Below are 23,792 nucleotides of genomic sequence, written 5' to 3'. Positions count from 1 at the left end.
AGTTCTCCTGATACTTGCTCAGATGACTAGAGTCGATAAGGAACGTGCTAATACCTATTGCCACAGACTCTTTGAGAAGCCGTTGGGTAGTGTCCCGTAAAACAGGAGCGAAACATTCGGGAATAAACGTATTGTCCCTCCTACTTTTTCTCCTTATGGAGCCATCCTTCAGTAAAGGAGGCAACTGCACACGAGGAACAAACAGCGGCTCACAGACGAATCCAGCTCTATGGTGCTGCAAAGAGTGTTTGTGGTTCACTCCAACTGCAGCCACTTTGTCTGAGTCAACAACCTCGGAGTACACTTGTCTGACACTTGTGAATTATCCGACTGTAGGAAGGAACAAAACGAATCACATAGATAGGCAGTCACCCCTCACACATGACGCTGATGAACAACGACTTATTCACTTGCCAGGACTTGAAACAGAGTATTTGTCTAGTCAGGTCTGCGGGGAAGCGGACGTGGGAAACGCGAACTTCTCCACAAGAAAAACCCACTGAAATAGCGAGTTGTATCATGGCTGCACGAACGACAAGCGTTCCTGTGTGTTTTTATCCTGTTCACATTCATCAGTGCGATGTCTCAATGATTCTGGAAAAGGTTATGCTGGCGCACCCACTGCCGATATCAGACGGCCGCACACCTCAACGGACAGAATGCCCCGTTCGTTACCGGGTGTTCTCATACGCCCGCGCAGACAAACCAGATTTTCTAACACACTCTGGGATGCTGGTCACTTCTATCCTCGATCGTTGTTGAGGCCATTCCCCGTTTTTCCTACTCTTTTGTAAGAGCCTCCAAAACATAAATGTGTACCACCGACTAGGCGCCATGCATGTGTCTCGTCAACACGCCCCAGTTTCAGAAAAAAATGACGGCCGGGAACTCGTTGAAACGAGTGCGACCTTTTTGAAGGCATTTATTACACTTCGTGCTGGTCTTCTTCAGAGAGAGGGAAGCCCGCCGAAAGTCACCTCTATTCCGTGATGATCGCCGAGACATGCTAACAAACCGTGGTTCATAGAACATTGAGAGTGGCAAGCTTCACAGGAAAACGACCTTCCTCGTTTCCTCTAAAACGGCGTGTGCCGCAGCAGAGAGGAAAGCGTCAGACATAATGGTTTCGTCTTGAGTATCGGTTGAAGCTCGTCTCCTGTTTTTTACCCTTCCTTCACAGCGTATATATTTTTATCTCTCAAGCTGTCGATTTTCACTTGCCGTTTTTCTCAGTAGTGCCTAGCATGCGCTTTCTTGTTGGTTCTTTTGCTCCACCAACCGCCCCCCCATATATCCCAGGCTCCAAGGAGGGCGGCTTCGGGGTCCTCTGTCTTGCGCAGACACCCTCGAGATCTCCACAAAATTGCCCCACCTCTGGTTCTTTTTCTTAGTATTTTGTCGCTTTGTTTCTCCACTGAACTCTGAAGGAACACTGAGCCAAAGTTCGTGTTCGCTGGCGGAAATAAACCCCGTGCTCCGCGTTTTTCACCGCCGGGACGAACGGAGGAATGACGTATCTTGCATGCGGGTGAAAAGCTTTCACGACTTTCTCGGAAGCACAATATGCACACCTGTCATTTTTCTTCTGTTTTGATTCTTTCTGGTGCCTTGATAATTTGTACCGAAGCGTCTCATGTTCCGATGCTTTTCTGCGGAGGGAGAACTGTATGACGACAAGAGGGTACACCGCAAATGCACCGCCTCACTCACAAGATTCTCCGTGTGCATGTGTGTAAACAAGTAATACAGTCCTGCCACTTGTTTTTCCGCCTCAGCAGATTGGCATTTATCTGAAACCCGCAACATAAACACATGCGTCTCTACGCGTATAGTTACCGGCGAGTTCCCAGTCTCGACCCGGTCGCAGCTCTAGTTCGTGACACCTTGTTTCTTTGAGTCGGTTTGCCGTGAAGTCATCGATGTGTTTAAAAGAGACAGAATTTTCAAGAAGTGTGTACGACGTCGATGGCCAACACAGTTTGCATCTTTTCCCGTCGAAAGTAAAATGTCCGGCTCGAAGCAGACTGCGCTGTCAGCCTTAGAAAAAATCAGGAGGCAACGGCGCGGAGAGGCCAAAGCCTCTGAACAGTATGAAGTGAGTGAAACGCGGCGCACCACATGTTAAACAAATGTCCATCTGTATGTACATAGGAAAGTTCGCGCCAATATACCTCTGTATATGCCTGTCGGTGCACCTGTTCGATATGTCTGCGTGAATTTGTGTATTTGGCGTGCAGAGCTGCGTGACATATTCCTTATCGCCCCCTAAATATGCTTGAGCCCGCGACTCATTTTGATGCATCAACGTCAATTCGACCATCGACAACCTGTTAACAGTGTGTTCAGTCTGCATAGTGACACAGAAACACAACTGGATGAAGAGGATGGCAAATATCATCGCGTGCTGCGTGTTTGCGACGTTATCTTGTGTAGGTCAAGGACGAGAACGCTGAAATCTATGAAACTGTGACAGAGGAGGATTACCAGCGCTTGAAGCAGACCCGTCGTGCTCAAGAGTGGATCGACGGGGAGGGTAAGTTTGAGGCCAGTCTTCTCTGCCACCGCGTTATACCGAGCCGTTCTGTAGACCGAAAAGAGTGCGGATCACTCAGTTCTAACAGAAACATCATGATACGTATGATACTGAATTCGATTCCAGTTATTAGATGCAGGCAACCGTGTTTGCCGGGTTCACAGTGCCTCGGTGTTGTCCGACGAAAAACCTCTCGGATTCGATTCTTTGTGCTTTGAGTAGATTCTGTGGAAGCAGGGTATTCGTGTCTTGTCAAACAACGCCCACGCTGAGATGCGTTTTCTTGAGAGGAAAAACGACGGGGGAGGGTCTTGGTTTCGAGTTCTCAAAAACGCAAACTCAAAATACGAGGGTGGAACACACAGCGAAGACGCAGTGTCCTCGTTTGCGCTTGCCTGGTGTCCTCCCTTTCCATGCTCCCAGGTTACAGTGACGATGGCGAGGAGTGGTGGGCATCCAATAGTGAGGACGAAGACGACGAGGAGGACGAGACATCTCGAAGAGGCAAGAGACGAAATGACGGTGAACGAGAAGCAAGGAAGCCCAAGAAACCACGGAATAATGCTCTCGCTGCGGCGGCTGCAGTCGCCGCTGCCACGGCCGAGGCCCAGGGCATGCGTTCCCTCGTCCAGCACTTCAGTGCAATTTCTGCGGAGACGCATGCCAAGCAAGAACAAAATATGGTGACGAAGCGCTACATGGAGTCTCTTCAGTCGGCGGATAAACTGTTTGACGAAGAGGAAGAGGACTCGAGCCCAAGGGTCCATGTTTCTTGCCCAGGCGAGAACTCGTCGCTTCCCGAAAGGACCCGCGGTCCTCAAGAGGGTGGAAGCGGAACTGCACAGGCCTCGCGGGAGCAAGTGGGGGCGTCTTCGGCGAATGTGGGCGACAGAGAGAGGGGGCGCAGGCCCCCAGAGAGGGGAACTGGGGTAGAGGGAAAGAGCGGGTGGACGGGCTCGGGACGAAACCAGAGCGGTGCATGCACTCTCGCGGGTGCCTCCTCGTCGTTTCTTGCCCAGTTTGGCGTTGGGCGGGCACCGGACAGATCCTTCGCACAAGTGGGCGACAGCGCATATCATCCGGCCGCGGCGGAGGGCCCTGCCGGACTCTCTGGGGGCTTAAGAGGATTGCATGTCTCGCCTTCGAGCAGTGAGCAAGATGCGCACGCGTCCCCACCTGAGGGCCAAGACTCGACGCCTGCCAGTGCGGAACTGCCTGGGGTCAATGTGGGCGCCGGGGACGGGATCCTCCGAGAGCATGCAGAGGGTGACGAAGCAGACTCAGCCGTCGCCGACGGCGAAGAAGAGGATGGGGAGGGAGACGAGGCAGAGGGCGAAATGCAGGACACGCTCTTCAAGGCGACGGGCGAGTACGCTGCAGGTGGACCTATGCTGCCAAAGCGGGGTTTGACGCTGTTTATGCAGGACGACCCGGAGAGCGAGACAAAGACGGCAGCAGAGACACAGGATAGAGGCGCCCTCGGTTCCGCTGCAGGCGACCAAGGCTCCGACAACCAGCTGCCAGTCTGCGAGGACGGCACCCTCCCTTTTTACTTTCTAGATGCGTGGGAAGAAGCTGGGACGCTCTACCTGTTCGGGAAGGTGTGGCCCGCGGCGGCCAAGCGAGAAAAAGAAGGCGCGGAGGGGACCATCCCCCAGAAGTACCGCGGCTGTCCGCCTCAAAGTTGCTGCGTTGTCGTCCGAGACATGATGGTTCCGCTCTTCTTCCGGACCCGGGAGCAGGTGGAGATAACCAGCTCACTGGCGGGGCTCCTCGAGGGAGAGAGCGAGGAGAATCCGAAGGACGACGCCGACGCTTCCGAGGAGCGTGAGCAGGAGCTGCGGCGGAGAGTCGAGCGCCGCATGGAGATCACGAAGGCCTTTTTCAAACAGGATTTGCCGAAGCTGAAACAGAAATATCGGTGGCGGAAAGTCGCGATCAAGGGCGTCTTCCGGCACTACGCCTTCGACGCGCCAGATGTCCCGCGAGGCCGCAACCAGACCTTCGTAAAGGTGTTCGTTCCGGCGAGCGCGCCGACGTTGAATCCTGAGGATTTGGAGGGCGAAACGTACTCCCACGTCTTCGGGGTTGGCCAGTCTCTGATTGAGTTGCTCCTCGTAAAGCGCCGGATCAAGGGACCGTGCTGGCTGCGCATCGAAAACTTCTCGAGGCCTGCGTCCGCCTTCGAGCATTCGTCCTGGTGCCAACATGAGGTGTACATCCACTCGCACAAGGACGTGCGTCTGTGGAACGCGTTCAACAAGGCGACGCAGGCGCGATACCCGGACGGGCCTTTGCCGCCCCCTCCCCCGCTGACCGTCGTCTCTCTCTCGGCGAAGAGCGTCCAGGTTCCATCGGGGCCAGGCGCCGCGAGCCATCTCGACACGGACCGGCAACTAGCCATGGCATCCTTCTTTGTGTACCGCGACGCGAACATCGACGACCAGAATGCGCAGCCGCGCCTCAGCCCCCAGAACGTTTTCTGCGGGATTCGGCGCGTGCGAACTGCGGGCGGGGCGACGGCTCGCGTGAACGCAGAAGGTTTGCCGCTACAGTTCTACGAGCAATGCACGAAGCAGGGCTTCGGGGTCTTTGACGCAGAGAAGACGCTCTTGCTGAACTTCATCAACCGCCTCGCCGCCGCCGACCCCGACATCCTCGTCGGCCACAACGTCTACGGCTCAGACTTCGAGCTCCTCGGTCAGCGATGTGCCGTCCACGGCTTGCCCGTGTGGCATCGGCTCTCGCGCCTGAAACGTCCGAAGCACGTGAAGCCACGAGCGGCGAGTGCTTCTGGCGGCAGCGCGGCCCGCCGCGAGGGCCTCGATGGGAGCTTCGGAGCCTCGGGTCTGTGGGGCGGGCGCCTCCTCACGGTCGGCCGCCTCGTCTGCGACACCTACATGCAGGCCCACGAGTTGCTGGGACACCGAGTGAACTACGACCTCGTACCGCTCATGCAGGATCTCTTTCTCGCCTCGCCGGCGCAGCAGCCTGCAGGGGGGGCGCCGACGTCGGTTTGGGAGGCGAAAATTCAGAAAGACATTCGCGCGCTGAAGCCTTTCCCGCAACCGCCGGAACTCCTCGAGTTCTTCCAGCGCCGCGAGCCCCAGCCCCTCCTGGTGTGCCTGCAGATGTGCGTCCAGGAGACCTTCATGACGGTCGTCCTGTGCTGGCGCCTCAACTGTCTCCCCCTCACTCGCGAGTTGACAACAATTGGCGGGAACCTCTGGGCACGATCTCTGCAGAACCAGCGCGCAGAGCGAAATGCTTTTCTGCTGCTCCACGAGTTCCACCGCGAAAAGTTCATCTGTCCCGACAAAGACGATCCGTACGCCCGTGGCGCGCCTGTTCGGCGCCCCCACGCGGGACCTGGACGGGGCGGCCCCCGCCGCGGGCCAAGTGCCAGCGGGGCCAGGGACGAAGACCCGTGGGAAGTCGAGGGGGGAGGCCAGGAAGTGGGCGTCGCCGGAGAGGGTCGCGACGAGGAAGAAGCCGCAAACGAGGGACACCGAGAGGGCGAGGAAAAAGTCGGCGCACGGGCGAAAGCGAGCTATGCCGGTGGGCTTGTCCTCGAGCCGCGGGTGGGGCTCTACGACACCTTCGTCCTTCTCCTGGACTTCAACTCGCTGTACCCCTCCATCATCCAAGAATACAACGTCTGCTTTTCGACTGTGAAGAGGCCCGTGCGCACGAGGATATCGCGCGTGCAGGCGACCAACGGCCCAGACGGGGAAATCGCCGACGCTTTCCGCGAGCCAGACGACAGGAATCTCCCGCATGCAGCGGAGGAGGACGTCCAAGGCATCGCCTCCACCCCGGGGCTTCTCCCGCGCATTCTGCGCCAACTGGTGCAGAGACGCCGAGCGGTGAAGGCGTCGATGAAGGGCGAAAGCAACCCAGTGAAACGCGCCACGCAGGAAATCAAACAACTCGCTCTGAAACTCACGGCCAACAGCATCTACGGGTGCCTCGGCTTCAGCCGCAGTCGCTTCTACGCAAAGGAAATCGCCGCATTCATCACCCAACAAGGCAGAAACATTCTCATGGCCGCCAAAGACAAGGTGGAAAGAATTCTACGCCTTGAAGTCGTCTACGGTGACACCGATTCAATTATGGTCAGTAGTTTACATTCACGTGTATACACATGTACATCTGTAGTTATATATGTATTTATGTATCAACAACGAGACTGCGAGAGATACTGATTTACCCGATGCTCAGAACAATACATACACAATTGTGCATGTAGTCGTATACAGAAGTCTTCGATACAAGTGTTCTCGACCATTTGTTTCTCCCCCGTTGATTTCGGGACATCCGTTGTTTCTGTGAAGCGCACGACTTGAGTGAAAGCTCTGGTTTGGGTTCGTGTCCGTTTCCCTGCACTTACCAAGGTGGTAGCAGTTGCAGTTTTCTGTGTTCCATGCGGGTCTGTTCTTGTTTCCCAGAGCATATGCCTCTGTTGTTTGTGCGTCTATTGATGCGGATCCGTGTGTCACTAGAAACTTAAGAGGTAAAAACTACTCCAGTTGTCGTGCATGTCTTCTCTGCTTCCATCTTCGTGTGTCGCGGTGACCAGTGTGTCTTGCGCCTGCGTATCTCTTCCAAACGTATATGAATGCGTTGTAAAACATTTTTTCGTATGCTGCCGAATTTCTTTCAAAACAAAAACAAATGCATTGAAAACGAATAGAGTGGAAGGTGGAATCAGAAAACCAGCGTCTTTGACAAATGACCCTTCACGTTTCTCTCTCTCGTGCTCTCGCAGATCAACACGGGGTTGCATGACGACGGCGGGGAGGGGAAGACATACGCGGCAGCGGTGCGGCTCGGCGAGCAAGTGAAGGCGGAAATCAACAAAAGTTACAAGAAGTTAGAGATAGATCTGGAGGGGGTGTTCCGGCGTCTCTTGCTTCTGAAGAAGAAAAAGTACGTGTGCTGCATCGTGGTGGACTACGCAAAGCGTCAATACAAACTCGAGCAGAAGGGGTTGGACATTGTGCGTCGAGACTGGGCGAAGCTGACAAAGGTGGTGGGGAACCAGCTGCTGCAAATCATCTTCCGGATTGCCCAGAAAGACGCCGCGCTAGCGCCTGTGTCCACACCCGCAGCTGACGCTTCCAAGGACGAGAAGGCGAAGAGCAACGAGACGAAATATGCCGTCGACACCGTGGTTGAAGAACTCCACGAGAAACTGCGAGAAGTCGGGAAGCAACTGCGGGCTGGAGGCGTGCCTCTTGAGTTTTTCGTCATTACGAAGGCACTGACGAAGCCGCCGCAAATGTACGCCCGAGGTGCTGGCGGCGCGATCATGCACCCGCATGTCCAGGTGGCGTTGCGCATGCAGAGTAGGGGCCTGTCCGTGAAGCCGGGCAACGAAATTCCCTACGTGATTTGCTCCGAGGCGAGCGTTCGTGCATTCCTTGCAGCGAAAAGTGAGGCGGAGGGCGGCAAAGGCGGCGAGCCGGGCGCAGGGCAAGAAGCCGGAAACCGCGAAGCAGACACCGCGGAGAAGGCGAAGGAAGGGAGAAGCGGCCCTCTCAGTCCGGCAGAGCGCGCATTTCACCCGCGAGAAGTCGCAGGCAACCCACTTCTGAAAATTGATGCGGAATACTACCTCGAGCAGCAGCTGCTTCCTCCGATTCAACGCATGTGTGCGTTCGTTGAGGGGACAAGCGCGAGCCGGCTAGCTGAATGTCTAGGCCTCGATGGCAGCAAACACACCCGCCTCGAAGGAACAATTGGAGAAACCGACGATTGCAGCCGAGACGCCAGAGAGAAGGCGGGCGAGGAACGCATCATGGCCCTCATTTCCAAAAGCGAAGAAAAATACAAAATGGTAAGTTCCACAGGAAAGGACTTTTGCTGCGTGGTGGGAGTCATACCTTACGGAAAAGAACGTTTGGGACTCCCATGGCGCCTGAAACAGCGACGTCGGCAGGCACTCACGCAGATCTAGGATGCTACGCAGAGACCTACCCGCTAATAGTGTTATGGCTAGACGGGCCAATACTCACACCTATAGGTTCATTTATGTATATACGTATCTGTACTAACCTTATGGCCGCATGTATGTGTATGTGCAGGTGTAAGTGTGTACATGCACTTGGAAATCCGTTTTCATACTTGCGCTCCTCTGCTTAGTAATTGTTTTCGTACTGCTTCGACACAATCATTTTTACTGACCGGAAGCCCGTTGTTAGGACCAATAGTTGCTGCGCAGCTTGGTACAACAGTCTTCACGTTTTCTTTGGTTTTCCTCCTGCAGTACAAACTCCCTATTAACTTGCCCTGTGTGGCATGTAAAGCCACTATTATGGGCAAAGACGTTCTGCAGGTGAGGATAACGAAACGAGCCTCCATACCTCGACTCTTTGCATGATTATAAGCTCTGCCGTCCTTGTCGACAGAAAGAACATCTCCCGTTCGAGTGACTGCGTGTACGGGTCGTGGTTGGCCTTGCCCGGTCATGTTTCGAACACAGGATACTGAGGAACTCCAACTCCCATACCGGATATCGTCTTAGGTCTGCATTCTCAGGGAGCTAGCAAAGGCTCTACACGCCTCCGATGTATCTGCTTCCAGTGTACAAGCATCATCTTACGCGCATGCAGAAGACCTCTGGCAGCGTAGATGATGTTCAGCACATCCCTGTCTCTATGCAAAAGCGGAAAGGCAGAGACCGTGGAGCGCAGAAACGAGTTGTGAGGGCTAGGTTTTCTTGATTCCTCAGTTTGTTCGTCTCGAAAACACAGACTGGAGGTTTCCATCTTCGCCGTTTCGCTCCAGGACGAGAATTGGACGAGCAGACACCAGTGCGCATGCATGCCGTTCTTTCTTTTCAGTTTATGCGGTGTCCTTCGTGTACCTGGTGGATATCGCCGTCGAATCTGCGGAACTTCGTGCGCCTCACTTTGGCGGCGCTCCAGAACAAGTTTGGTCGACCCCGTCTTAGGTGAGTGAAGAGTAAAACAAGACACCCCCTCCCGTGACGCATGCCTCCTTTATTTCTCTTCGTTGTCTCCAAACCATTCCGCCAGAGTGTCTTCACCTTTTCCGCTCCGCCCTGCTCTCTCCTTTAAAAATACCCCCTGTCAGGAAACACTCTGCACCATTGCTCTAGAATCCATCATTTCATGCCCACAAACCCCCCATATATATCTATATATATATATATATATATATGTGAAAATATGTGTATATGGTATGTGAGTGAGTATATTTGTGGGTTTACTGATTCGGTGAGCAATGCTGCGGTCCCAGTTTGCTTTTCATGCTGCTGCATGTGTGTGTGTGTGTCGCAGGTGTTCGTCTTGTCACGAGCGATTTGACCGGTGTCCACCGGCTTCGTCGTTTGCATCGGGGCTGCGCTCTCGATTTGTCTGTCCCCGATGCGAAGAAGGAGACCTGCGCGAAGAGCTGAATTGTCACGACTTGTACATGTACTTGGACGAAATGCAGTTTTATCTCTCCGGCGACGTCACAGCCCAGCAGATGGTCTTGGCTGAGAGAGAAATGGAGCGCAACCCCGAGATGACTGCCTCGATCATGCGCTTCCGTCGAGCAACAGTTGGAGACGGAGTAGGTGCGGGGGGTCGAGTTCCGCAGTCGGGAAAAGATGCCTGGCTCGTCCCCGTGGGCGTCGACCCCAATCTGGTTACGACGGTCCTCGAGGAAGGACGGGGAAAGCCACCGACGCTGCGCGAACGCCCGGAAATGCGCGACTGCCTCGAGTCGACTTATAAACGGGTGCGCGAGGCCGAGGTGCCCCCCGTCAAACGCGGCGTCGAACTTCGCTTCCCCCATGCAGTCGCCGCCTATGTATACCTCGAAAAAATGAAGCACGGAGCCACCTGGGTCGACATGCAACTGGAAAGAGAAAAACTACAAAAGGTACGCGCCGCGGGAGAGTCTGCAGGAAAGATTTGAACCTGCGTAGTGTTTAAGAAACGAAACAGTCCTCGGGGTCTAACCACCGGGCCCCGTAGCTGGGACGTCGGGTGAGGCAAAGAACTCGCTTCAAACTTTTTGTCACGTTCCCATCTGCCTCGCCGCACCTCTCCAGGGTGACCGCGAATCTGGTAAGTGGTGTGGACACAAAGTTGTAGATGTAGACATCGATATGTAGGCAAGGACGGAGTTTTGAGTGAGGGCTCCAGTGAATACTGTAACCATTTAGTTGGCTTGCAGCTCCTAGAACGTAACCCAACTCTGTCGCATCTTTCGGCTATGCTGTGCGCCTAAGTACGCAGATAGATGTGTAAGGAAACCTCGGTCGAGTGATGCTTATATGGACAACTGTGCACATATTAGTATGTGTGAAGAGGGTTGTCTGGCGCTTCCGGAGCTTTCTCTCCTACGTTCTGGGCTCGCTCGAAGGTGACGTCGACGTGCTGCAACCGAGACAACATTCACAAGACAGCGAGTGAAAGAATTCGAGCATTGCAGATGTCGCGCGAATCGAGATTGGAACTGAGAGTCTTTGCTTTTGTGTCTGGCCCGGTTTGCAGATGGTTGATGCAACTTTGGCTCAAAACGCGTACAGAATGATCGAGTAAGTCCACCGACACACCGCTTCTTCATCGGAGTTGATGAATGAGGTTGCATGTTCACACACATGTGTGAATCTACAGAGTATCCATTTATCGAGATATCTATATATGTATGTGTATTTGTGTATGTCTCCGTGGAGCCAGGTAGGACTGTGTCTTTGCGTGTATCTTCTCTGTGTCGAGAAATTGGAAATGCACATTTATGCGTATAGGCGTGCGGGTGACTCTCAAAGCAGATTTTGAGTGGATTGTGTGTTTTCGCCTGCAGAATGCGCGGCATTATGTGTGTGATGCAACCGAATGTTTCGGTGGATCCCACAAAGCAAAGGTGGAACGTTCTGCGATGTTTGAATCGCGTGAAAGCGCGCGAACAAGAACGGAAGTGGTGGGGGGACGGTCTTCGACAGCGAGGCTCTTCCCTGTTCTCTCAGCTGGAAACAAGCTTTGGGGTGGATCAGAAGAAGGAGGAAAAAATATTCGGTCAACAAAAACTCCACACGAGTCTAACCCGCCGTTTCTCGGATATCGCCGTCAAAAGAGAGGGCGTGGAAGAATAAAGACTAGTTTTCTGACGGAGATCGGCTGCTTACGCGACGCACCTGGAAGCGTAGCCTGTCTTCTTTCTGTGGTTCGCTACGGGTGTCTGGTGTTTTGTTGATGTGTAGCTGAGCACATGCATGCCAATGTTGAAAGAGGCGGACGGGAGAGTCAAGGCATGAAACGCACTACTCACCACGGCTGAGAACTTCCATAAGTGCGGTTCATAGTGCAGTGTGTTCCTTTTCTCCCGCGGGATTCCTTTTTTGTCATCATGTTCTCTTTTCTCGAGTTCCTCCGATCATTCTCCCGCAGCATTTTAACGTGTTCGTGATGCGATGAGAAACAGACCCTTGAGAGTGATCACCGGAGAAACTCCCGTGGTGGAAGCTTGTAGTTCAGTGGCGGTGTCCGGCTGTCCACGAAGAATAATAGACCTTTGCCTTGGTGAAGGTGAAATCGTCGTCGCATGCATTCGAACAGAGGAGTCGCTTTACTCTGGGTCGCGCGGCGTGGTGATACTCTCAAATTAGGTCTTAGATGTGACGGGTTCTATCTTAGAACCCAGCCTGTGAGGTTTCTGCATTTCAAAGGACGGAGAACCGACACGGAAATTCTTCACGCCAGACAAGCTCATCCCGCTTCCTCGGCCATCTCCGTTTTCGCAGTGCACGAGGCCTGAAGAAGGAAGTGGGGTGGACCCACATCGAAACCATCAACGAATGCCGCACTAAAGCCGATAAACAGTAGATCGGCTCACAATAACGAAGAGTTTGCCTTGGTGCATATTTATCGCGAGCAGTGTTTGAGTATACAGGTAACTGAATAAGCATTTGCATGCTCTGAATCTTTGCGTCGAAAAAACACAGGAACTGGGTGTGTATGTTCAGGAGTAACACCAGAAGAAGTTTTCTGATCAGTATTTCCGGGCGTCGGGGAAAAACTTACTAGAGATGCGGTTAAAGAGAGAAGGTGATGTGCACATCAGCAGAGTCTGTTCTGTCCACAGTTGATTGTCTGGGTAAGAAAAGCCAGGATGATGCAACTTCTAGGCGCAGTTGCGGTTTATCCGGTTTATGCAGAGTTGGAAAAAGCCGTCCGCATTATATTGCCATACGTGGGTCGCTCTGTGGGGGACTGCAAGATACGAGCAAAAGATCCACTCTGAGTTGCTGGTAATCCGGGGATGGTAAGTTTTGGCAAAAGGGTTTTTAAAGCAGAATACGCGTAAAAGCAGTGGTGGAAGTGAACGCGGGACTACCGGTTATAGCAGATAGGTGCCAGTGTGCATGTATTTTACTCTTGGGAATTACAGAAAAAAGTATGCGTTTCAGCAGCAACCACACAAATGAAGTGGGATATTATGGACGACTACAAAGGGAAACTTGTGTACAAGTAACCGTGATAATATGCGTGGAATGGGATGTGTTTGAACGTTCAGATGCCTGCACAATGGAGCGCTGCTATAAATGTTGCTAGCTCTCATTGCAGACATTTCTACATATATATATATATATATATATATATATATATATATATATACTAAAAGAGACTGAGTCTGTAAAGCGAGCCATAATAATCGAGAACTTGTGTCTTTGGGTTGCTCCATGCTTCTCCGTTGTGCAAAGAACCAGTACTGGCAGTGGGAGACGTGCTTTGCTCGCTGCGCTCGACATAGACCATCTGTAGCGCTCTCCCTGTTCGTACGCAGTCGAAGCCTGGCCATAAACTGAGGGCCTTCGCCAGTTTGCGAGGCGTTTGCTTTGCAAGTCCCTTTTTGTGCAGATTCAACGCTGAGGATAGCGGACCAAATACATATTCCTGACCAGACTGCATAGATGGGTCACATCTCCTCGTCTCACCGAATCTCTTGAAGCCACGCAATCACGGTATACACGGCTGTAGAAGACCTAAGCCAGGCACAGCAGCGCTGCTGTCCACTGTAAATTCCTGTGAGAAGATGCACGTTTGCGGTTGCGATCGAGCAGAGAGATCTGCCTGGATCTGCCGGTCTCCGGCACGAAGAACGACAACGAAAACGCGAGACTTCTCGATTATGGGTCCGCGCAGCGGTCAAAAGAAATGCGTGCATGTGCATGCGAAAAAGCAAAACGGACGTGTCTTGCGGCCTAGCCACACGTCTGCACGTCTCATTTCCTCCCACCGTTTCTCCGTTTCAGTCACACTTTTATCTAAACGAAAAGTATAACTTCTTTTTATTCACTCGGCCTGTCTATGGCAAACTTTCCGGCCATCATTCTGCATTATTTCCGCTCAATTTCAGCACCATCGCTTCTTAGCGCGTTGGCACAAGCCCTCCGGAAGAGCGGCGTGTTGCAGGATTCTGACGCCTGTGTCTGATTTTTCCTCACTCTTGAGAGTAAATTGTGTCCTCACCTCTCTGTGGATTTCCTCCATACATGACGACGGCGACTTTTTCTCGCTGCTACAGTATAGCCGTGAGCGTGCCTCCTCGCTCTCACAGCACACTGGATTCGCACCACAGTTTGTGTTGATTGCTGACACGTCGCCGTCCAGGATCTTCCCTGTGTGCGCCTTTTTCTCACTTCATGCCAGTCGGAAGATATCGAAGCGGTTGAAAGAGCCATCGAGTCTTCTTTCGGTGTTGTGTGACAACCCACCATTTCCCTAGCTGAAGATAGAGAAAATTCCAGTTCCAGACGCAAACTGGAACACTGAAGGATTCACTGCTCAGTTAGTTCAGTTCTTTGCCTGCGAAGTGTAGTCATCATGGCACATTAAACACCTTCAAATTTTCCTCAGAAGGCTAGGTTCGACGAAGACGGTGATCAAGGAGGCTTATTACAGAACCGCAGACGTCTTCCCGAACAAGCTGGCGCTGTCGCGATATCCGTGTGTACAGCACCTCTTCAGTCCCCATTGGCTACATGCATACTTTTCTCTATGTTGCTAATAGAATCGTGTATACGAGTGCGTGTAGTCTGCCAGTTATGTAGCTGTATGAACTTCCATACACTGTCTTCTTGTGTCGAGGGATCCTCCGCATGCATTGCCTAAGTTGCCATGTGAATAAATCTAGTAAACGTGTGTCGAAAAACATTTCGCGCTTTTCTTCGTCGCCATGGTCCCGCCTAAGGAAAACACCGAGGCGAATGCAGATTTTCCCTCGGCAACCACGTGTGCTTCTGGAGCTGAAACCAAGCACCGAGAACCAGAGGGCGACTGTATGGTGTGTTTTGAAGAACTATCGCGGGCGAATTACGCAGAATATTGCATGCACCGACAGGTAGCAGACAGTAGCAACTCTGAAGACAGCTGCCCCTGGTTCCCTGCCAAATTCTGTGTTGACTGCATCGAAGAGCTACAGGCTACCCAGGTGAGACAAAATGTCTGCGTACATCGCTAGCTCTCTCACACGCAAATCGTCCATTTCAGGTCAGAGTGTGTCGGCACTAAGAGTAGATATGTCAGGAGATACGCACCCGAGTATATGCGTCGATATGTGCTGACAGCGCGATACAGAAACGGATAGTTCTGGAAGGCCTTTGCTTGTGCATGCACGTCTAGGTGCGCTTTCGTATGACCTTGTCTGTTAAGGCAAACCTCAAGGTGTACGAGTGACTGCGAGTGTATCTGTCAATGTGCCTGTTACATCTGCTTCAACCGTCACTCTGTATCCGCGCCTTACGTTTGATGGGAGTATGCAGTTCAAGCGGTACTGCGACAGCGTTGCCAACACGACATGCGCGAGAGAGCAACGGACTTTGCTCGAAAGAGGCCCACCGATCAATCTACGCGACCGTCTCGCCTTTCCTGAGTCGGATGACCAAGAGATTTCGGCACTCTGGTACGCCAAGGACAACGCTGAACACAGTGCAAAACTCAAGGACAGCCTGGTAAGCTACAGAGAAATTGAGACTCAGAATCCGCGACATTTCGAGACATATGCATATATATATATATATATATATATATATATGGACATATCGGGAGACAAATTTGCATATTCCAGTTGGTGAGTTTTTTTTGAATGGGTAAGTCAAACGACAGTCTACGACCGTAGTATCAAAATATGTGTTTATAAATACTAAGTTTAGGAGGCACGCACTTCGGGATACTGATATGTATCTGCTCGTTGACAAGTATACTTTCCTATGTGTGTATGAGGAAAAATTAGAATATATTTATGCGTGAATAGACCTATCCGTGCTATTCACCTGTAAATGCATACGTGCCCGTACAGCCTCTGTTGACTGATGGTCAAAAAGACACTGTAACCGCGTGGAATCCTCTGGTTCTTGAGATGTCTTCATCTTGGGGATCTGAATAGCCGTGTGAAAATGGCGGCCTTTCAGTAATTCAACCGCTTTTGCAGGAAGGTGAAGAACGACAAGCTCTGTGGGACGATTTGCGCCAGTTTGTAATCGTGGATGAGGACACCGAACAACCCGGAGAGGAACAAACGTCCAAGCCGTTCTAACTTTCTCATCACAAGCATCCCCGCAGAGTTTCTACACGCATTTACAGGCATGTGCAGATAACAGAACACGGACAGTGTAGGCTTCTGTCCAGAAAACAAGTGGCATTGTCCACGGTTGCTCTCTCAGCTTCACGGGGTATTTCGAACCCCCCACTGCCTACGCGTTGCCTTTCGCGTGGAGTGTATATTCCACGTTGTTAAAGTGATCGGTTCTAGGGGGGAAGCGTGGTGTGCCGGGATACGCTTTTGAAGTGCTGTCTAAATGTTAGGCCATCTTGAGGCAAGATAAGCAAGGTCACATAATGAATCTAAAGATGCATGCACTGATTTTACAAATGTAATGTGTGGAACCCATGAGTCAAAGCATAATTCGCCGTGCTTCAACTGTGATCTGTCGAGCCGAAGTTATAAGAATGCGTCGCGGGTGCTGATGATGCCTCCCAACACGTTTATCAACTGTACTAGAGCAAGCATGCCCAGATAAAAACGCGTTGGATGCGTGCCCCGAGGGGTATCTAATAAATTGATTTAGTCCGCCGGAGGAGAGATTCCGTCTCGACAGCAGCTTCACACATTGGTAGCAGCGATGGGTGTCATTTCAGTGCCCCAACACAGCAGCTTTTGGCTCACATGAATGGAAAAAGGGTGTAAGGCCATACTGTTTCACGACTGCACACTTTTGTGTGCGAAGTTGAAGCAATTTTGTTGGCTAAAATGTTCTCGAAAATTCATAATATCGGATTTTTGCTGTCGGAAGTCGTATCACGGTGACAGGGCTCTCGATGTCAGTCTTCTGCAACTTGCGTGGCATTTGTGAGAGCAAGAGGTGGAACGAAAACCGACACATGTTCGGGAACGGAACTGACAAAACTCAAGACCCAGTAAGCTGGGAGCGGGGCTACTCATTGTGGGGGTCAGGCTTGGCTCCTGGTTGTACTTCTCTATTTCCTGCTTGTGTTGTAACACAGTGCGCTAAGCTAACTCGCGCCCGGTATTTCTGTGTCAGTATTGTGTCACGAAAATCACTGACGGAAGGGCGGTCTGAATTCGTGGACCCCAGTTCTCTGTAACTGAACATTCCCATCCGGTATCCTTTTGAATCGTGGCTGCTGGCAAGACGCGGAGTGTTTATGGAGAAGAATGCTAAGGAGGACGGCCTCGAGGAATCACGCTCATTTCCATGTTCCAGCCACAAGTATAAGGGAATCTACAGTGTAGTAGTCGAAACCAGTTTGGGTCAGGCCTCTGTCAAATGCGACGGACAGCACGCGTACGGCCATGTTTTGCCGCAGGGCTTTAGATGCATTGTCCAGAGTAAAAAACACAGAAGTTGCAAAGGCAGCTGAATAGGGCCCGTGCGCACCGTTTCATAAGCCTTGCAAATGAGGTACATTACTGGAATGTTCTTCATTCTGTTCTGGGCCCACGAATCACAACGCTAATCCATTGCTAAAAATGTTACGCGTTGTACAGAAGGATGTCTCTTGCGATGCCACGATTCCTCCGAGTCGTACCTTGTGTCTGTGCTCCAAAGCACTAGTTCTGCATGTACGGGACTCCCTCGGAGGTTAGTCCATCATACGATAGGCAATGCACGTGCCGGTTTCGGGATTGATTTGCATATGGGTTTGCTTACCGCTCGGCGACGGGTTGGATGAAGGCGCCGGTACATCCAGGGTCTTCCGCCTTCCTCATCCAGACACGGTGAATTTTCTACGCAGCCGTGTCCTACTGATGAACGCGTACCGTGTGGCTAAAGTATTGAGCTTCGATTAGCCTCGAGAGAAAGCGATCCCAGACCTTGTCCAATTTGTCTCCGAAGATTGCGGTTGTCAAACTGCGGCGCCATATCTTATTGCCGCTTAGAAAAGATGTCCGCTTTTGTACGGTATGCCTTATCAGAAGCTACTTCCCCCGCTATCTGGCGTCCTTATTTAACGACTCCTCCCTTGGTAATGCATTGATGTAAATTATGGTACAAGCACTCCGCTATTTTTGAGAGACACTCAGGAGCCCAAAAAACCATCTTCGATTGTGTCTCTCTTAAAGGTCACGTCTGGGTTCTCCGGCAATGTCTGACGCCGGGGGGGTACAACTCCCCGTCTCCCACCACCCCTCTTTGCTCGTCTGATTGTTGCGGGGTCTACTGCACACGCTTTTGACAAAGTACGGGCGCGGCACTAGCTGCAGGCGCCCTTTGACAGTGACTTCCTTCTTTCTTGTTTTTTGCCGCTGCACGCAACTCTCCCCCACTCGCGTCGCTTGGGAAAACGTTCTTTCTCTCCATTTCGCGCGACATACCCGTGAAAACCAAAATTTTCCCATCTTCTGCAAAATGCCGGCCCCGATGGTGTCTCAGCCAGCACCTGCCTTTGAGGCAGAAGCTGTGATGGCGGATGGAAGCTTTGGAAAAATCTCGCTCTCTCAGTTCAAAGGAAAGAAGTACGTCGTTCTCTTCTTTTACCCCTTCGATTTCACCTTTGTGTGCCCTTCAGAGATCCTGGCCTTCCACCGTTTGCATGGCGAGTTCGAGAAACGCGGGTGCCAGCTCCTCGGCGTCTCTGTCGACAGCAAGTTCGTGCACAACGCCTGGAGAAACGTGGAATTGAAGGATGGTGGTATCGGAAAGATTTCCTTCCCGTTGCTCGCCGATGTCTCGCATAAAATGGCAGAAGATTACGGCGTTCTGCACCCTGAAGGCATGGCCTTCCGTGGCCTGTTCTTGATCGACAAGGAAGGTGTGCTGCAACACTGCGTTATCAACAACCTGCCTCTGGGCCGAAGCGCAGATGAAGCCCTTCGCATGTTGGACGCTCTTCAGCACGTTGAACAGTATGGAGAAGTCTGCCCAGCCAACTGGAAAAAGGGGGACAAAGCCATGAAACCCACTGCCGAGGGAGTTAAGGAGTATCTCGGAAGCAAGTAATCGGCTCCGTCCACTTAGGTGTGTATGTACGCATGTAGCCTACATTTTTTCACACGTTTTTACTTGCATGGTGGTACTGTCTGGAATGAAGATATCACGGTAAAACCTAGTGGCGGCCATTTCGAAGAGAAGCGTAGACTGTTGTTTTCCAAATCGCCTGCGGCATGCCCTTCCGAAGTGCCTTTGTATCACATCGTACGGGACTGCAACTGCTGAAGATTTATCCCGACAATAGGGATGTTGTTCGTGAGCAACTCCGTTTTTATAATAGTTAGAACGAGAAAAACCGAAGTCCCATCTCCACGGAAGGTCGCAATTGGAACTGTTGTCGTCACATTCGTTGCTGGTCTGCTAACAGCATCGTTGTTCGAGTACATGCTGTTTCACAGGAGCCTGCATGTCCTACCACTATGTTTGTCGTTCAGGCTGTTAGAGACACTTAGTGGGACAAGGGGGGTGATTTACAGCAACAAACACAACTGCTGATCTCTAGATTTAGTCGACACCATGTATGGGAAATAAAGCTGCAGATATCTGGTGTTATGACCGAACACCGCTGTAACAGGACCAGCAGCCACCTTCTACAGTGCTGAGCATACTCGTATGCGAGTCGTATCTTATTTATGTTGCATGTACAAGTGCGTTCAACGTTGTGGCAGGTTTGATACTGTAAGAGTTTATCGGACTGCACCTCTTTCGTGAAGGGTCTGCCTTTTTTGAGAAACTTCGAGATGGGAAGGGTCCAGATATGACAGGCGTATATCGAAGATGCAGCAGAAGTCTGTGAGCATCGAACACATGCTTGCTCTTCAAAGCCGGTAACACACAAAGTTTGTGCGTCCATTTATCACTTGTTAGCACCAAACGTAAAGGGATGAACCTGGTGGCATGGTTCACGAGACCCCTGAGCTCACTGAATAGGGGCCCGACGAACGACGGAAGGCAAGACCACGTGAGACTGTACACTCCCACCTTTCCGCCTTTGTGGTAGAGGCGAGTGTGCCCGGCAAACATACAACACTTCTTGTCGCTATCCACCACCCGCAACCCATAGTTCTTATTTGCCAACCGGCGCCTCTGCACCTTCGCTTGCACGTCGCCAGTTCCACACCGCATCCGTGACTCTGCGCAAGTATATGTTGCTGCAGTTAACATTCATGTGCATGCAGCCATACATCTGGAATCTGCTCGACCACGAACTGGACACAGGGATAATTCCCTCGGTGCAAACGATTCGCAACATTTCTGGATCTGATCGCGAAGAACCCTGGCACCGAGCACGCCACTGTACAAAATTTCTTCAATCTCAGCAATCGTTACGCTCGTTTGTGCAGCAGCGAAAGAACCGATAGAGCATAACAGAGGACAATCTGATGAAACGGAACTCGCGTCGTATTTGGCACTTTCCCGTTCGCGCTCAAGCCTTGCTCCGGAGGAGGCTGACACAAGAAGACGAGAGCTGCAAGCTGTACGTTATGTTGTGATGAGCTAGACGACCTGTGTACGCCGGCTACCAGAGTCTTTCGTTATGCTCGTATCTCTGAACCGACAGCCACATCCGGTGAAATTTCAATAAAGAGGGGGGATGGTTACTCCATGCTGCGTTGGTATCGGCACTAGTACTGGAGTGCCGAAAGAGCCGAACCCTTAAAATTCACGAAAAACATAGCCCAACGCAAAGCGACATCGAGCGCCTCAAAATCATACATTTGGAATGACTAGAATCCTGCAGCCGCCCCATCACCGCGAACAGACAAGGTGCATTCACAAATCGTCGACTGATTGTGCGCACATGTATGTATACATGACAGAAGCCATACAGCGCGGCACGCACTGTCCCTAGCAAGTTCCGCGAAGCATGCATACAAGGTCGTTAATGAATGCACAGATATTTAAGTCGGCAAAGAGAGCGACCTTTTCCGGTGTGCAGGGTTGCACACAATCGCTTCTCCATTGACTTGTTTGACCGCATGCTGATATCGATAGGCGGCACAGCATGCCAGAGAGCAGCTCAGTGTTGTCGCGGACATCATTGGTCCTACGTGTCTGAACTGTCCAGTCCAGATGCACTGACGTTGCTCGAATCAGCGTGACAAATCGCTGCAAAGCGAAACAAGGCTAACTACGTGCACCAGCAACAACTGTCGGTCAACCCAAGGAGACTCCAATTTTCGCACGTGCACAGCTCTTGCTTTATTCTCCGTCACAGCCGACAACCACAATGTACACCCAGAAACACATATTTATTTGCATACACTCTATTCCCTCATCCAGACAGAGTCTACCGGATAGCTGTCCAGAGCGCTGTTCGGAGCAAGCCTGGAAGGTAAGAGGGGCGCTTGAACCCCAATGGACATTTCTAGCTGGAGACATCTTTCCATAGCCCAGTGTTATCCACACGAAAAACCTCTCATGCCACCTCTGTTACAAACTCCCTTGACATTCCTTCCTCCGGACGACCTGCCTGCACACTTGCAGGCCGACGCTGGACTGCAGGCGCCACTCAACCACAAAACACAGGTGTATACGGAAACTGTCTGCTGCCTCTCACCAAATATCTACTCGCGCATGCGGCTGCTGCGTGCTGCGGCACTGCTGCCGTTCAAATGTTGGACTGAAACAGTGCGTGCAACGCCGGGTTGGCCGCCGACAGCGTGCCGCGCGACACACACATACGCGCCGCGCCGGCTCTCACCCCCGAGGGACTCTTTTTTTTTCTACAGCTTTGTTCCCGTCCACAACTACTTTGAACTGCGTTTCCTGTGTTCCGCCTCAATAGCCGTAGCCCCCCGAGTGAAGATAGTGGAGGTTGCCCTGCAGTCCGTGGGGCTGCTGCACAGCGCTGTGCAGCTCCAGTGGGCCCCCAGCGGCTCCCATGCCGTTCCCCGAGGAAGCAGCACTGGGGCCGCCCTGTACAGAGACTGGACCTGCCGCGGAGTGTTTGCCACCCGCTCCGTCTTGCACGGCGTGGATTCTCTGGAGCAGCAGGAGATGCGCGCTGTGCACAGCGCCGACCGTGCCGGACAGGACGATTTTCCGGTCATTCGTCCCAGGCACCAAGTCCCCCTTCTGGCTGATCTGGACGCGGGCGCCCGTGGCGTTGATGACTTCCGTCACGCACGCGCCGTTCCGGCCAATCACAGCGCCGATCGATTGATCCGGGACCTGGAGGGAGATCTCGCACTGGAGACTCAGCGCGTCCGCGGCGGCCGAGTGGCCCGCTGCCCCGTGGCCGTACAAGTGACCTCCGCCTCCGTACGGCGCGTTGCCGTACACATTGGGAACGACGCAGTACCCGGGGCCGCCAAGGGCGCCCCCAAGGCCCCCTGGAGCTGCCCCCAGGGTCGCGCCCCCCCCCGGAGCGCCAGGCTTGTAGACCACATGCATGTGATCCCGCAAGTACGGGTCAGACTGGATGCAGGACGCGATGCCGAGCGCCGCCGCCCGGACTTGCTCCAGGACACCGGAGATGGTGATCATGCGCTCCGCAAGACCTTCCTCGCGACTCGACACCTGGACACGCGCACCGGTGGTGTCTTGGAGCTCGCGAATCTGCTGGCCGCCTTTCCCGATGATGGTGGACACCGCAGAGCGGGGAACGGCGAGGCGACAGGTGATCTTGTGCTGAGCTGCGGCGTCGCTGCCAAAGGCCTGGCGGGCCAGCTCCGGAGAGCCGCTCCCCGTGGAACCTGCCTGCGCACCGCTCTGAGTCCCGGAGGTCCCGAAATGAGACGTGACCGTTTCCTTGATTTTCCCGAGAATCAACACGAGCGCGTTGTTCACCTGCTCCTGCTCGCCGCTCATCACGAGCACGCGGTCCTGGGTGCCAGGGTAGAACGCGTTGAGGGGCGAGAGCTTCAGCGCGCAGCCGGTCTGCTGCTCCATCGCTGCAATTGCGATGCCGTTCTTTCCAATGATCGCACCGGCCGCTACGTTGTTCACGATCATTTTCAAATAGCACGGGCCCTGGAAAGCCGAGCGCTTGGTCGAAGGCGTGGACGAAGTCTCCATGTCTGCGAGAGGTGACTAATACCGAGAGTGGATTACCGACGGAGCGGACGGACAACTTAATGAAGAACGCGGGAGCGCCGAGACATGAACAAACGGGGACAAGCAAAAACACCTGGAATAATTAACGTTTCCCGCGAAAAATCCGGTGCGCACAGAGAAACGAGGAACGATGTCTCGTGTTGTCTAACTCCGGGGAACGGACTGGAAGCCGGCAGCACGGAGAAGTTTGGACTTGTGAAATGTCCTATTGACGATTAGGGAATGGAAACGTTTTTCTGACGCGCAGGCCGAACGGGTCGGACGGAGAAAACTCGACGGTAGTCGTTTATAATCATACGCTTGCACACTGCACCGCCAGACGGTAGAACCTTCTGCGCAATTGTCGGCTGGTTTTAGCGGATCCGAAAGGCTGCGGCCAACTCATTGGAAGAAAAAGGTCGAAAAAACGCAAGGAGAAAACTCGCACCACATGTGTGGAACGCTCAAAACCACATACGCTCAGGAAAACTCCCCGCAGCGGCGCTTACCGGCTCTCGGAAAGGCTGGGGTATGGAGAACTACGTTCGTGTTCCTATCCCAAACGCTGGGTGAACACACTGGAACGGAGACAACAGACGCGACGCCTTTCGAAAAACCATCACACTTTGAAAGTAACAGCCACCGCTCGGGCCGGTAAGCGAAAGTAGCGCGTTGACCTAGGCGAGCAAAGCACAGCGCAGTGTGGTCTGCGCAAATACCCCCGTTCGACACGCTCACGTCCGCATCAGACAT

At 52.7% G+C, this 23,792-nt stretch overlaps 5 protein-coding genes across 5 annotated transcripts; 3 read left to right on the top strand and 2 right to left on the bottom strand.

The window, feature by feature from the left end:
- The first annotated feature begins 1,346 nt into the window (after positions 1 to 1,346).
- On the top strand, positions 1,347 to 12,162 carry TGME49_217910 (DNA polymerase (pol2) superfamily protein). Its single transcript, XM_002371317.2, has 9 exons — positions 1,347 to 2,095; positions 2,434 to 2,533; positions 2,957 to 6,648; positions 7,302 to 8,372; positions 8,802 to 8,870; positions 9,379 to 9,488; positions 9,838 to 10,426; positions 11,044 to 11,087; positions 11,354 to 12,162. Exons 1-9 carry the CDS (start codon positions 2,006 to 2,008, stop codon positions 11,640 to 11,642), a joined length of 6,054 nt encoding a protein of 2,017 aa, XP_002371358.1. The 5' UTR covers positions 1,347 to 2,005; the 3' UTR covers positions 11,643 to 12,162.
- A 1,638-nt stretch (positions 12,163 to 13,800) lies between these two features.
- TGME49_217900 (hypothetical protein) lies at positions 13,801 to 17,163 on the top strand. The gene is made up of 3 exons (XM_002371316.2): positions 13,801 to 14,980; positions 15,312 to 15,500; positions 15,980 to 17,163. The coding sequence occupies exons 1-3, from the start codon at positions 14,726 to 14,728 to the stop codon at positions 16,082 to 16,084; spliced, it is 549 nt and encodes a 182-aa protein (XP_002371357.2). The 5' UTR covers positions 13,801 to 14,725; the 3' UTR covers positions 16,085 to 17,163.
- Positions 17,164 to 17,194: 31 nt separating this feature from the next.
- On the top strand, positions 17,195 to 19,729 carry TGME49_217890 (alkyl hydroperoxide reductase/ Thiol specific antioxidant/ Mal allergen, putative). The gene has a single exon (XM_002371315.2). It carries the CDS (start codon positions 18,420 to 18,422, stop codon positions 19,008 to 19,010), a length of 591 nt encoding a protein of 196 aa, XP_002371356.1. The 5' UTR covers positions 17,195 to 18,419; the 3' UTR covers positions 19,011 to 19,729.
- A 2,053-nt stretch (positions 19,730 to 21,782) lies between these two features.
- On the bottom strand, positions 21,783 to 23,021 carry TGME49_217880 (RNA-binding protein Nova-1, putative; the record flags this gene model as incomplete). Its single annotated transcript, XM_002371314.2, has 1 exon — positions 21,783 to 23,021. One exon carries the CDS (start codon positions 23,019 to 23,021, stop codon positions 21,783 to 21,785), a length of 1,239 nt encoding a protein of 412 aa, XP_002371355.1.
- Positions 23,022 to 23,053: 32 nt separating this feature from the next.
- TGME49_217875 (hypothetical protein) lies at positions 23,054 to 23,792 on the bottom strand (the record flags this gene model as incomplete). The annotated part of the gene is made up of 2 exons (XM_018779792.1): positions 23,054 to 23,076; positions 23,549 to 23,792. The coding sequence occupies 2 exons, from the start codon at positions 23,790 to 23,792 to the stop codon at positions 23,054 to 23,056; spliced, it is 267 nt and encodes an 88-aa protein (XP_018634875.1).

Source organism: Toxoplasma gondii, chromosome XII (genome assembly GCF_000006565.2).
Source record: "Toxoplasma gondii ME49 chromosome XII, whole genome shotgun sequence".
In the NCBI taxonomy this organism is placed as follows: Eukaryota; Apicomplexa; class Conoidasida; order Eucoccidiorida; family Sarcocystidae; genus Toxoplasma; species Toxoplasma gondii.
This window is presented reverse-complemented; position numbering and strand designations above follow the sequence as displayed.

What these genes read in the sequence shown, in the direction of transcription:
- TGME49_217910 (XM_002371317.2), top strand. Translation starts at nt 2,006, where the DNA reads ATGTCCGGCTCGAAGCAGACTGCGCTGTCAGCCTTAGAAAAAATCAGG. An exon ending in GTGACACCGATTCAATTATG is followed by an intron (nt 6,649 to 7,301) that starts GTCAGTAGTTTA and finishes GTGCTCTCGCAG; the next exon opens with ATCAACACGGGGTTGCATGA. An exon ending in TGGGCAAAGACGTTCTGCAG is followed by an intron (nt 8,871 to 9,378) that starts GTGAGGATAACG and finishes CTTTCTTTTCAG; the next exon opens with TTTATGCGGTGTCCTTCGTG.
- TGME49_217890 (XM_002371315.2), top strand. Translation starts at nt 18,420, where the DNA reads ATGCCGGCCCCGATGGTGTCTCAGCCAGCACCTGCCTTTGAGGCAGAA.
- TGME49_217900 (XM_002371316.2), top strand. Translation starts at nt 14,726, where the DNA reads ATGGTCCCGCCTAAGGAAAACACCGAGGCGAATGCAGATTTTCCCTCG. An exon ending in AAGAGCTACAGGCTACCCAG is followed by an intron (nt 14,981 to 15,311) that starts GTGAGACAAAAT and finishes GGGAGTATGCAG; the next exon opens with TTCAAGCGGTACTGCGACAG. An exon ending in CAAAACTCAAGGACAGCCTG is followed by an intron (nt 15,501 to 15,979) that starts GTAAGCTACAGA and finishes CCGCTTTTGCAG; the next exon opens with GAAGGTGAAGAACGACAAGC.